Source organism: Lipotes vexillifer, unplaced genomic scaffold (genome assembly GCF_000442215.2).
Source record: "Lipotes vexillifer unplaced genomic scaffold, Lipotes_vexillifer_v1.1 scaffold4, whole genome shotgun sequence".
Taxonomy (NCBI): Eukaryota; Metazoa; Chordata; class Mammalia; order Artiodactyla; family Lipotidae; genus Lipotes; species Lipotes vexillifer.
Window position 1 is genome coordinate 1,343,554 of NW_006785876.1, and position 11,020 is coordinate 1,354,573.

At 56.2% G+C, this 11,020-nt stretch overlaps 1 protein-coding gene across 1 annotated transcript in view; it reads right to left on the bottom strand.

The window, feature by feature from the left end:
• Positions 1–1,953: 1,953 nt before the first annotated feature.
• The window catches only part of KCNK17 (potassium two pore domain channel subfamily K member 17), a 12,131-nt gene continuing 3,064 nt past the window's right edge, over positions 1,954–11,020 (bottom strand). The window contains exons 2-5 of the mRNA XM_007458174.1: positions 10,769–10,883; positions 8,037–8,197; positions 7,393–7,567; positions 1,954–2,697 (exon numbers count right to left, since the gene is read on the bottom strand). Of these exons, the coding sequence (XP_007458236.1) occupies positions 2,390–2,697; positions 7,393–7,567; positions 8,037–8,197; positions 10,769–10,883 (759 nt within the window). The 3' untranslated portion in view covers positions 1,954–2,389. The remainder of the gene's footprint in view (positions 2,698–7,392; positions 7,568–8,036; positions 8,198–10,768; positions 10,884–11,020) is intronic.

The following is an 11,020-nucleotide window of genomic DNA, read 5'->3' on the forward strand; positions in this document are numbered from 1 at the left end:
GAGTGCCCAAGGGCAGGGCTCCATCCTGCGTCACCACTTGCTCAGCCCAGCCTGCCTGGCCAGCCCCCAGCCCCGAGAGGGGTCATCAGAGGCGCTGCCTGCCACCTGGCTGCCGACCTGCACGGTGTCCGCCTCCTGCCCTGGCCCCTGGGCCGCCGGCAGCTGACATGCACATCATGCTTCCTCTGGGCTGACGCACATTCTTCTGGTACTTTGCACAGTCACTTGTTTAATCCCGGGAGATCAGCTCCGCTCTTATCTCCATTTTTCAGAGGAGAAAACTGATGCAAAGAAACTTTAAGTGGTTTGTCCAGGATCACAGGGCTGGTGGGTGAGCCAGGCAGGCTGGCTCTAAACTCACGCCCTTTACAACCACAGTACACTGCTCTGAGGGGCCCCTTTCCTTCCTCCTCCAGGACTTGGTGGCCCAGGCTGTGTGAGCGAATGAATGACTTGGTTCCTTACCCGCACACTGTGCACAGCTCTCCGGCTGACCCTGTTGTGGCATCATCGCTCCAAGTGGGAAAGACCTCACTGCCCGTTCTGCTCTGATTTCTGTCCTAAGGTCAGCTTTTCTGTTCTCGTCTTTCCCAGATCCCGACTTTGTTACTCTATTTCTCCCGCCGCTCTACAACCCCTCACTGTTCACCTGTGTCCCCTCCCCACTTCCGGATCTGTACTTAGAGTTCCAGCGACTCTTCTCATTGGCTGTGGAGCAGACGTCTGTAAGGAACTGGCCCATCAAGAAGCCTTCTTCTGCTCCACCCCCAGCACCACAGGTTGTAAGTTCCCTCTGGGGCAGGCATTCTGAGCAGGGGCAGGAGTGTGCACGGGTGAAGGGCTTGGTGGGTAGAGAGGGACTCTGTCTAGAGAGGCTAGGCGTGAGAAGAAAGGGGTTCAAGGCAAGACAGAGTTGGGGCCACAGAGGCCAACCCAGCACTCCAGTCTCTCCCTCTCTCCCAGTTTTGAATTGCTAGGTCCTCCTTCTGCAGTGTGCTAAGTGTCAACACAAGGGATGCCACTTCCAGACCTCCAGCAATCTCTTCCTCACCTCCACTTTCCTCTGCCCAGCCTGTGGGCCTTAAGAAGTGGGCATGGACCCTGCTGTTTTCTCGCTGGTGTTTGCTCCTGGGTCTCGCCTTGGTCCACTTTGGCCCAGGCCAGTTGGCACAAGCTGGTTGGTGTAACAGCCCTTTCTTCTTCCTTGGCCAGGAGGCTGCCCCAGACCCAGTTCCAGGAGGGCCCTGAGGCTGAGGGGGTTCGTCACAGGGAGGGGCCACATGGAGCCCCACCCCCCAGGTCCCTGTGATGCTACCTATTGGATGGTAGAGAGGAGCAGAGTTGCAGATACCCACTGAGGCCAAGAACCCGGCTGCCCCAGGTGATCTGTAGGTGCTGGCTGGTACTGCCAGGGGCTCCTGGCTGGGCTTGGGTTCCTGGGTGAGGTGGGGACCACACAGCTATGTGTTGCTTTAGTGGCAACCCTGAGTGAGAGACAGAAATGCTTAGGGTGAGATGCTCTGCAAACAGAAGTGACCTCTGCAAACCCTACCTGGCTTTGCAAACTGTGGTTGGAGCCTTCAAATGCAGTGGAGCATGTTGAGGCAGGAGGTGCCCACTGGCCTGTCCTGGGCTTTTCTGTGGTGTGAGTGAGTGACAGAGCAAGAATTTAGCAGCCAAACTGGGACCAGCTGCCTGCTGGCTGTATCAACCTTGAGAGTTATCAACAAATCTTTAGTGAGTTTACCTGGAAGGTCTCTGGGGTCATGGGGGCCTGCAGTGCGGCCCTCAATCCGTTCCCTCCACCAGTCCTGGGCAAACTCACCTGGGGAGGGAGTGATCTCTCTTTATGTATACTCCAGTCTCAGAAGCTGCCTTTGTCTCTGGTGCATGTGTCATCCGGAATTGGAATTAGATTTGGTTATGAGTGACAGAAAAACCCAATTAATAGCGTTTTAAATAAGATCGACATTTATTTCTCTCTTACATAAATGAAGTCTGGTAGTATTCAGTCCAGGTTTGTTATGGTGGCTCTGCAAACATCAGGAATCCAGGCTCTTTCTATCTTATTGTGTCACCAATCTCAAACATGGCCTCTACCTCATGGTGCAACATGGCTGCCAGAGCTCCAGCCACCGTATCAACATTGCAGCCAGCTAGAAGAAGGACGTGGTAAAGAGGAGCATCCCACACACACTGAAAGTCACATCCGTAATAAGTCACACAGAATACTTCTCTGTGTATCCTGTTGGGCAAAATTTAATCATATAGCTGCACCTAGCTTTAAGGGAAGACCAAAAAATGTAGACTTTAGTCTGGGTGGTCTTATGCCAAGCTTAAAATCAGGGATCTTGCTGCTGAAGAAGAAGGTGGAATAAATAGAATATAGCTAGCTGTCCTTTCCACAGCGTGAGACTTGAACAGAGGGTTCTGGGCGATTCATGATTACAGGTCCCACCAGATAGCAGCCTGGCTGTGGGGAGTGGGGCTCTGCCCCCCCATCCAGGCCCTGTCTCCAGCTTTGGGGCTTGAAGTTCCCCTTAGAGCTGTGGCAGTAGCAGGGATACGATCCTCGTGGAGCCTCCAGCAGGGAGAGGATCAGTTTGATGATCAAGGCCAGCCATGCCATCCCAAAGAGGATCCACAGAGACACTGTGTTCTTGTACCACAGAGGGTAATTCCGGGAGGGGTTCATCCCTGGGGGAGAAGCAAAGTCAGAGGACAGAGAACTGGGAAAGTTAGGGCCATGTTCCCGAAACAGAAACAGACATACATGGCTTGATGTGTCTGAGCAGAATGTGGGAAGTCCAGACCGGGTTGAGATTGCTGGTCTTGTGGTCACCTCCCTTGGATTCTAGGAAGCCTCCCTGGATTAACTCCTAGGGTTTAGAAGCTAAAATTCTTCTTTGTCTTTCTGAAGGACTCTGTGCTCTGTCCCAGTGGTCCTCAAAGTGGGGTCCCTGGACCAGTAGCATCAGCACCCCCTGAGAGTCTGTGAAAAATGTGAATGACTGGGTTCCACTCCAGACCTACTGAATCAGAAACTCTGGGGGTGGGCCCAGCAATCTGTGTTTTGACAAACCCTCCAAGTGATTCTAATGCCTGCTCTGTGGTTGGCCTGATTTTGTGTTTGGTTTTCTCATGTCTGAAGGAAGGGAGCTTTCCAGGAGCTTTAGGAAGAACATTCTCATCCTACATTCTCATCCCAATGCCCTCCAGCTGCCTCTCCAGCCCCGCTTTGCATGCCTCTCCCCCTTGAGTGCTGTGCTCTAGTCACTCTGGTCTTTCCCCCATTTCTCCATCTGTCATCTTTCCTGCCCCTGGGCCTTTGTACTTGCTGTCCTCTCAGCTCAGAACGCTCTTTGTACTTGCTGTCCTCTCAGCTCAGACTTTACTCCCCAGAGACTAGACTGGGCCCCTGTCTCCCGCAGTCTGTATGTTACTTACCCTCTCTGGGCCTCAGCTTCCTCATCTATAAAATGGAGACAACAAGAGTGTCCACCTTCTAGGACTGTTGCGACCATCATATGGGTTCATATCATAAAGTGCTCAGGATGGTGCCTGGCATGTAAGACCTATAGTCAGGTGATTGCTTTCCTCGCCTTTGGATCCCCACACTGTGCCCCAACACCGTCAGGACTGGATAAGGAATGAGTGAGTGAGGGGACGGATGGAGGCTTAGATAAGCTGTGTCAAGAGCCTACTCCATCACTTAGTCCTTCCCTCTGTGCTGGAGGGTCTATCTTATCAGATCAGGATTGTTCAGAGGGCAGAGATCTGGCCTCTTATCTCCTTGACAACGTCTTCTGTCTCAGCTCTCTGTACCACCCACCCCTCTGTCCACCCCCTACCCTGTCCTGCTGGCCCCAACACAACCTATTTTCCCTGTCTTCCCCAGCCAGAGCCCCCTCTCCTGGGACCCAGCTCGGGGATGAGCCCACAGCCCTGGGCCGGACATCACCGCCTGGCGGGAGCTGGGATTGGATTAGGCTGATTGGGTTACAGGGCCACCATTCCGCTGGCGGTCCCAAATGAGATCAGCCGTGAGCCAGCTCTCTGCCCTGGCTGCCCGTCAGCTCGACTTGCTTCTGGCAACGGAGGGGAGGAGGTGTTCTTCCCTCTTATTTCATTGTTTTTTTAGCCGAAATCATAAGTGGCAGGAGACCTGGCAGCTGGCAAGGCGCTCAACGGAATTGCAAATGCATCTGGGGGAAGCGGAGGCTGTGAGCTAGGGAGGAGCAGGCGGCTGGGACCTGGGGGCTGTCCTGGCCACGGCATTGGGGCCAAGAGAGCGACTGTGAAGACAACACACCCTGTGGCTGCTGACACCGGACAGTGGACACCCAGAGTCCAGGTGGTGGACCTCAGCACTCCCATCCAAGAAAGGAGTTTCGCCCTATCCCTGGAGGACGAGGAAGGCTGAGAGACATGGGGAAGAAGTGAGGGTGGGTTGTCCCCTCTGAGCTATGGAAGATCCTAGAACATATGTGTATGAGGATCCCTGGCTGGGGAGTCTATCCTAGACCTGTCCTTGGCTTGCCTGCTCTATGACCTTAATCAACTTCCTTCCCCTCTCTGGGTCTGTAGATGAGGGAGTCGGGGGCTGGTTGTACAGGTTGGGCACTGCACAACCCTAAATGGTTGCCATTCACACAGAGCATGATGGGGATGGCACCCATGGACTGTTCCAGCTTCTGTCCTTGTCCCCCCTTGACTCTTATGACCTTTAAAAATGACAAGTATTATCATGTCACCTGCCCAGCTCCTCTGAAAACCATAAGTGCTTTCCTTTATTCTTGGGACAGAGTCCAAAATCCATGACTCGGCCTGTGAGGCCCTCTATGTGACCAGGCCCTGCCTCCCTCTCCACTCTGAGCTCTCCGCTTCTACGCTGGACGTGGGCGACCATGAAATACTCTTCTGACCAGCCCGGCCATAACAGCCTCAACCCAGGGCTGTGTGATCTACAGAGGGCAAGTGAGGGTACGTGTGGTCACTTGTCACGAGACGCTGAGATGGGTGCAGAGGGAAAGGTGTGAGTAGCACATCTCTGGAGATGTGGTGAAGGGGACAGTTCTGCCTGTTGCCACTCGGTGGGAGTGGGCTGCCTGGCAGTCCCTCTGGACTTAAAGGGCCCTCGTAGGTTCATACCAGGCCTTCTCAGTCAGGGTTTTTGGTGGAAGGGGACTCTGGGGGCCCTGCGCCTCATACACCAGCCTCCCTGCCCTGCCAGTCCCCACAGCGTGGCTCACGGGGTAGCAGGGACCCTGATCAGCCCTCCTCACTCCTGTAGCTGTGTGGATATCTCTGCCGCCCCATCCCCCTGCCCCCCCTGGTGGTGGCAGAGGCCTTGCCTCACATTTCCAGGTCGCCCATGTCTAGAGAGGCCTGCCTCCTCCTCCCCGTGCCCTGCCTTCCCTCAGGGGGCTGTGGGGCCTCTAGACATACTCACAGAGTGTGTCCTCAGTAACCCCATAAAGGTTCCTCCAGGCAAGCTTCTAGGGGAGCCTGCTGTCAGCTATTCCCATCTAGGACCAAACTTTAGGAGCCCTGGTGATCCATGGGCACAAAGAGGCTGCAGTTGGGGGTCCCATTCCCTCTTCTCCCCACTCCTTGCATGGGCACCCTCAGAGAACAAGGACTTGTGGGTTTAGGACTATCACTGGGGACACATCCTGAGTTTCATTCTTTGAGGCCTGGGGTAAGGTGGGGGGCAGTCAGTGGAGGGGGCCAGCTGTTGCAGGAAAGCACTGAAGGTTTTCAGAGGAGCTGGGCAGGTGACATGATAGCACTTGTCATTTTAAAGGTCATAAGAGCCAAGGGAGGACAAGGACAGAGGCTGTACCAGTCCATGGGTGCCATCCTCATCGTGCTCTGTGTGAATGGCAACCCGTTAGGGTTGTGCAGTGCCCAACCTGTACAACCAGCCATGTGCAACAGCCCTGCCTAGACTAGGGAAACGGCAGTGGGAACAGAGAGGAGAAGGCATACCCAAAACTCATTCTCTGAGCTCTGAGGTGGGCAGATGTGGCCCTTGGGGACGGTGGGCTCAGCTCTCCTCAGATACATCTCTCCTCTCTGAGGGTAGAAGTGACAGCATGACGCACTTGGAGGAAACTGTCCCAAAGCTTCTCTTCCAGAGCAACGGCCTCCCTTCCAAGACAGAGGATATCAGGAAGGGGCAGCATGATGCCCCTGACACCAGACCTTGCTTCCTGGGGATGGAGAGGTTTAGGGAAGGGGACTTTGCACACAGGCCAGAAAGCACTGAGGAGTCTTAGCCATCACCTAGCCCAGCCCCTTATTTTATAGACAGGAACACTGAGGCCCAGACAGGGGATATGTGAGGCCGTCTGGAAAGGGCTAAGAGTTTTGGAGCCAGGTCAGAAGTCACACCCCACTAGCTGTGCGAAATCTCAGGCAAAGCATCTTGGCCTCTGTGAGCTTCGTCCTTCTCAGTAAAATGTGGTGACAATCATCTCTCTTAGTTGCTTAATGGGCTATAGCTGCTTGTTACTTTGGTAGGACCTCATTTCAATACTCCAGGCTGGGTTCTCATTGTTTCTGAAGGAGAGCAGAAGGGCAGCGCCTCCAACTCACTTTAGGGCCAGAGATCTGAAGGAGGGCACAGAGCCCCTTGAGGCCAGTGGCCACTGCTCATTTGGTGACCCTTTTAGGGGCGGGGAGTGAAGGGGGATGGGGCTGAGCTGGGGGTCCAGCCACGCCTGCGCCCCGCAGAATGTCCCTCTGTTGCCACCTGCTGGGCAACTGCCACAGCTTTTTTATGCAAGGACGGTCGCTTCCGGGGGGGCCTTTGACTTGACCGCGATGGGTGATGACCGCTGATTAAACCCCACCTTGGACCCTCTGGACCACACAGCCATTTCTTACTGACCAAGTTTGGAGACCAGTTGTTTGGGGGTTAGGGGAGGCTTGGATTTTCTGATTCTCCCAGACTCTCCTGCCAGACCCCCTGGGCTGTGATGTGGGCTTCGTGGCCCTGAACCCAGGGGCATTTCATGGGGCGGGGTGAAGTGGGGAGGAGAGACCCTGGAACAACGATGGACGGGGGAGAGAACTCAGGGCCCCCCTTTATCTGATGAGCTTTAAGAATAATAGGTGAGCCTGGGGAATTCTCAGGCTTTTCAGGATGGCCAGAAGTGTGGCTTACAGCCTGAGGCACAGGGTTCAAACTCCAGTTGTCCCTTTTTAGCTGGGTGACCTTAGCCCTATCACACCACAAAGGCAAGTTGAACCTTCCAAAGCCCGTGTCCTCTGGACTTTGGGCCCCTAAACCCTTACAGGGCCTGGCACGCAGCAGGTGCCCAGGGACACGGACCATGGGCTGATGAGTGGAGGGCGCCCCTCCCGCCTCCCGCTGGGGGTTCTCACCAATCACGTAGTCGCCGAAGCCCACGGTGCTGAGGGTGATGAATGAGAAGTAGAAGCCCTCCACGTAGCTCCAGCCCTCCACGTAGGTGAAGAGAAGCGGGGGCAGCAGCAGGAAAAGCAGGAGGCCGGACAGGAGGGCGCTGGAGCCCACCAGCCACCGGGCCTTGGCCGGGTCCTGAGGGTGCACGTAGCGCCCAGCCCCCATGAGGCCTCTGCTCAGTGCCTGGGGCCGGGGGCAGACAGCCTGGGGGCATACTGAGCCGACGGCAGGGTGAGCGCTATCCTCGTAAGAAGGGGGCTGCCTTTGGGGCCTCTGCACCTGGTGTGAGATCTCCAGGCTCCTGGACAAGGCCTTGGCTAGCTCCAGGTCCCACTGTGTCTCCCCACTGATGTCCCTTTATCACTGAAGACCCCCGTTCTGGGCAGTGACCCCAGCCCCACCACACTCCCACCAGTGATTCCGATTCCCAGAAGGATCCCTTGTTCCCACCAGTGAACCCTTTTACCCACCAGGGCCATCATTTTCTACCAGAGACTCTCCCTCCGGGTAGTGGCAACCTGGCCATCCACGGCCCCGATTCCCACCACAGCCCCCCATTCTAGAAGTGACCCGTCCTTCGCCCCCGTTCCTGCAGCCCCCTCACCTTCCAGGTGACCCCCAGCATGCGGGCGCAGCTGTGCACCCCCTGCTGCATGAGATGCCCCAGTCGGTTGAGCACCACGAGGTTGAGCGGAATCCCCACGAGAGCAAAGAAGATACAGAAGAGGCGGGCGCCCATCGTGCGGGGGCTCAGGTTGCCATAGCCTGAGGCCAGAGGGGGACACTTCAGGAGGCCTTTCCATCTTCAGGGGCCCCCGTTCCTAACCCGCTACGGACACGGCAGCTGGCACGTATCATGGCCTTCCCTTCCCATGCAGGGCGCTATACTTGCTCCCTCAGTCCAGCCTCAGCCACTCTTCCCATGCAGATTAGGCCCAGATTGACAGATTGGAAAACCGAATCTCTAGGGGGTGCTGTGTGCATGAGTACACACCACGAAGTGTGAGAATCCCGTCTGTCCTCGCTTCGTTTCCTCCCTCCCTGGGTGGGCAGAGGGACATGGGAGAGGGGTGTGGGAACCTGCAGAGCCTCCAGCCACTTCCTTCAGGATAGATGTTAGTTTCTCATGAGTTTCCTCACAATGGGATATCAGCCCCCCATGGGCAGCAGGGGCTTGCCAGCTTTGCTCATCACTGTATCTCCAGCACCTAGAACTATCTGGACCATACTAGGTACTCAGTGTTTTTGTTGAATGAGTGGATGGGTAGCTGAGTGAATAAATGAGCAAGTTGGTGATGGGTTTTATAGATGATAAATGATTTCAGGGCTCAGGCCCATCCTGCTGGCCCAGACGTATCTGTGTGCCGGTCAGACCCTGTCTCATTCTAGGGTTTGGAAAGTACAGCCCTTCCAGGGTGCTGGTCCTAGGGTAACAGGGGTGCCAAGGAGGCAGCCCGCTGCTGCGCCTCTCAGGACCCGTTCCTTGTGTCGTGAACTGTCCCACATGTACCCGGTCTCCCATCTCCCCTCTCCCCCTCCTTTCTGTGCATTTTCTCCGGTGCATGTGTGCGTGTGTGTCCGTGTGAGTGTGTGTGTGGTCGGAATCAGAATCATGAACTTCCCTATTGTCCACCTCTGAATGGCTGTCTCTTTTTTCCTGCCGTTTAGAATTCCCACCCTAAGGGTAGGTGCTGTTGGAAAGCGCAAGGATGGCCCCCAGCTGGGCTTTGAACTCCAACCCTGTGGCTTACGAGCTACATGATCCTGAGGAAGTTATGCAACTTCTTAGCCTCAGTTTCCTCATCCGTGAGAAGACGAAGCCTTATCCTTGGAGGTTGGACCGTATGGACAAAATGAGATCTCGAGTATAAAAGTGCTCCTATGGTGCCTGGTACGCAGATCAGGCGTGTGGGGTAGGGTGGAGACCCCTTCCCCAGCCCTCGTCCCCGCTCAGAGCCGGCCCAGACAGCTTTAGGGCAGCACTGAGTGGAGAGAAGAGACAGGGACAAAGTCCACATTAGGAATGGTAGAGCTGGGAAGAGAGAGGCTGCGAAACTCTGAATTAGGTGGGCCGGTCACGGGCCCAGGGCAGAGGGTGTAGGAGGTGTGGGGTTCAGAGATGAGAGACCCCCGCACATCCGGGAGACGTGGCCCACAGTGACTGTGCATCAACATCCCCTCCTGCTCTGGAGCTCAATAAATGGTGGTAGAGTGGGTATATTTGGAATTCATTATGTCAGCATTTGTTGAGCACCCACTGTATGCCGGGCCTTGTACTAGACCCAGGGGTGTAAGGGTGAATAAACACCATCCTGCCCCAACCTTCCGGGGCACAGGGCCCATGGAGTTGAGGGGCCTCCCAAGCATGCTTGCTTCAAGGTGGAGGACTGCCCAAGCCCCCGGGCAGCCTGAGATCTGCTTCCAAGAAGTATTATTTAAAGGCACAGGGAGAGCCCTCTGGGTGCGGCTGCCTGGCTCCACTCCGGGAAGGAGAGTGACTGCGAGTTTCCTGCGGAGCGGGGCTGCCTGGAGGTGGTAGAGCCACCAGTGGTGTCCGCCTGCCACCTGGTGGTGAGTCTGGTGTCATGCAGGCGCTCAGGCCGGGCGCCCAGGCAGGGTGATGGGGCAGCCCCTCTGGAGTTACTTCCTGGGTGTCAGAGCAGGAGGGATCTTGGCCACTCTTCTTCCCCAAACAACAGTCCCCAGGCACCCACCCAGGACAAGTTCCACCTCTGCTCTCCTGAGGACAGGCCTAGAGATGGGGGAGGGAGGTCTAGCCCAGGGGTCCGGGTGTGTGAGGGAGGAAAGGCGTTGGAGAGGATGGTGATGGGGTGAGGGGGTGCCTTAGTGAGCTGTGGAGAGGTGGGAAGGGCCACCTTCCCCAAGGCTGCGAACAGGGGGTCAAAAGGCTCTTTTTGGATTTCTGCCCCTCCTTCCTCCCCAACTCTCCCTTACCTCCCCTCTGCCCTCACCACTCCCTATCCCAGGCTGAGTGCTGGGTGGGCTTGGTTGAGCAGACCAGGACACTTACTGTGCCCAGCAGCGTCTTTATTGTTACCCGGGGGGGCCCTCAGCTGCCTGAAAGGCTGTGTGAGGCAGAAGTCCCCAGAGCAGCATTTCACAAACCTCCTGGGGACCTGGGTGCAATGCAGAAGCCGATTCAGCACATCTTCAGTGAGCCCAAGGTTCTGCGCCCAGGCGGTGCCCACGCTGCTGCGTCTGTTTACGCTCAGAGCCAGGAGGCCCTAGTAACTCCTCCGAAAGTAACTGGTGCCCTGTCCCTCAGGGGAGGCCGCCCTCCCCAGCCCCCGCTCCCTGGCCCCATCCTGCTCTTACCGATGGTGGTGATGGTGGACACGGAGAAAAAGAAGGAGCCCACAAACTCCCAGCGCCCCATGCTGGTGGTGTTGTCGAGGACGATGTCCCCATTTTGGTAGGCTTGGATGATGCCCTGGGGGAGAGGCTGTAGTGACCACCAGGCTCTGTGGGGCGATGGGGCCCCTGCACCCACCCACCCACACACACACCACACACACACACACACACACACACACACACACACACACACACACATACTCGTGACAATGA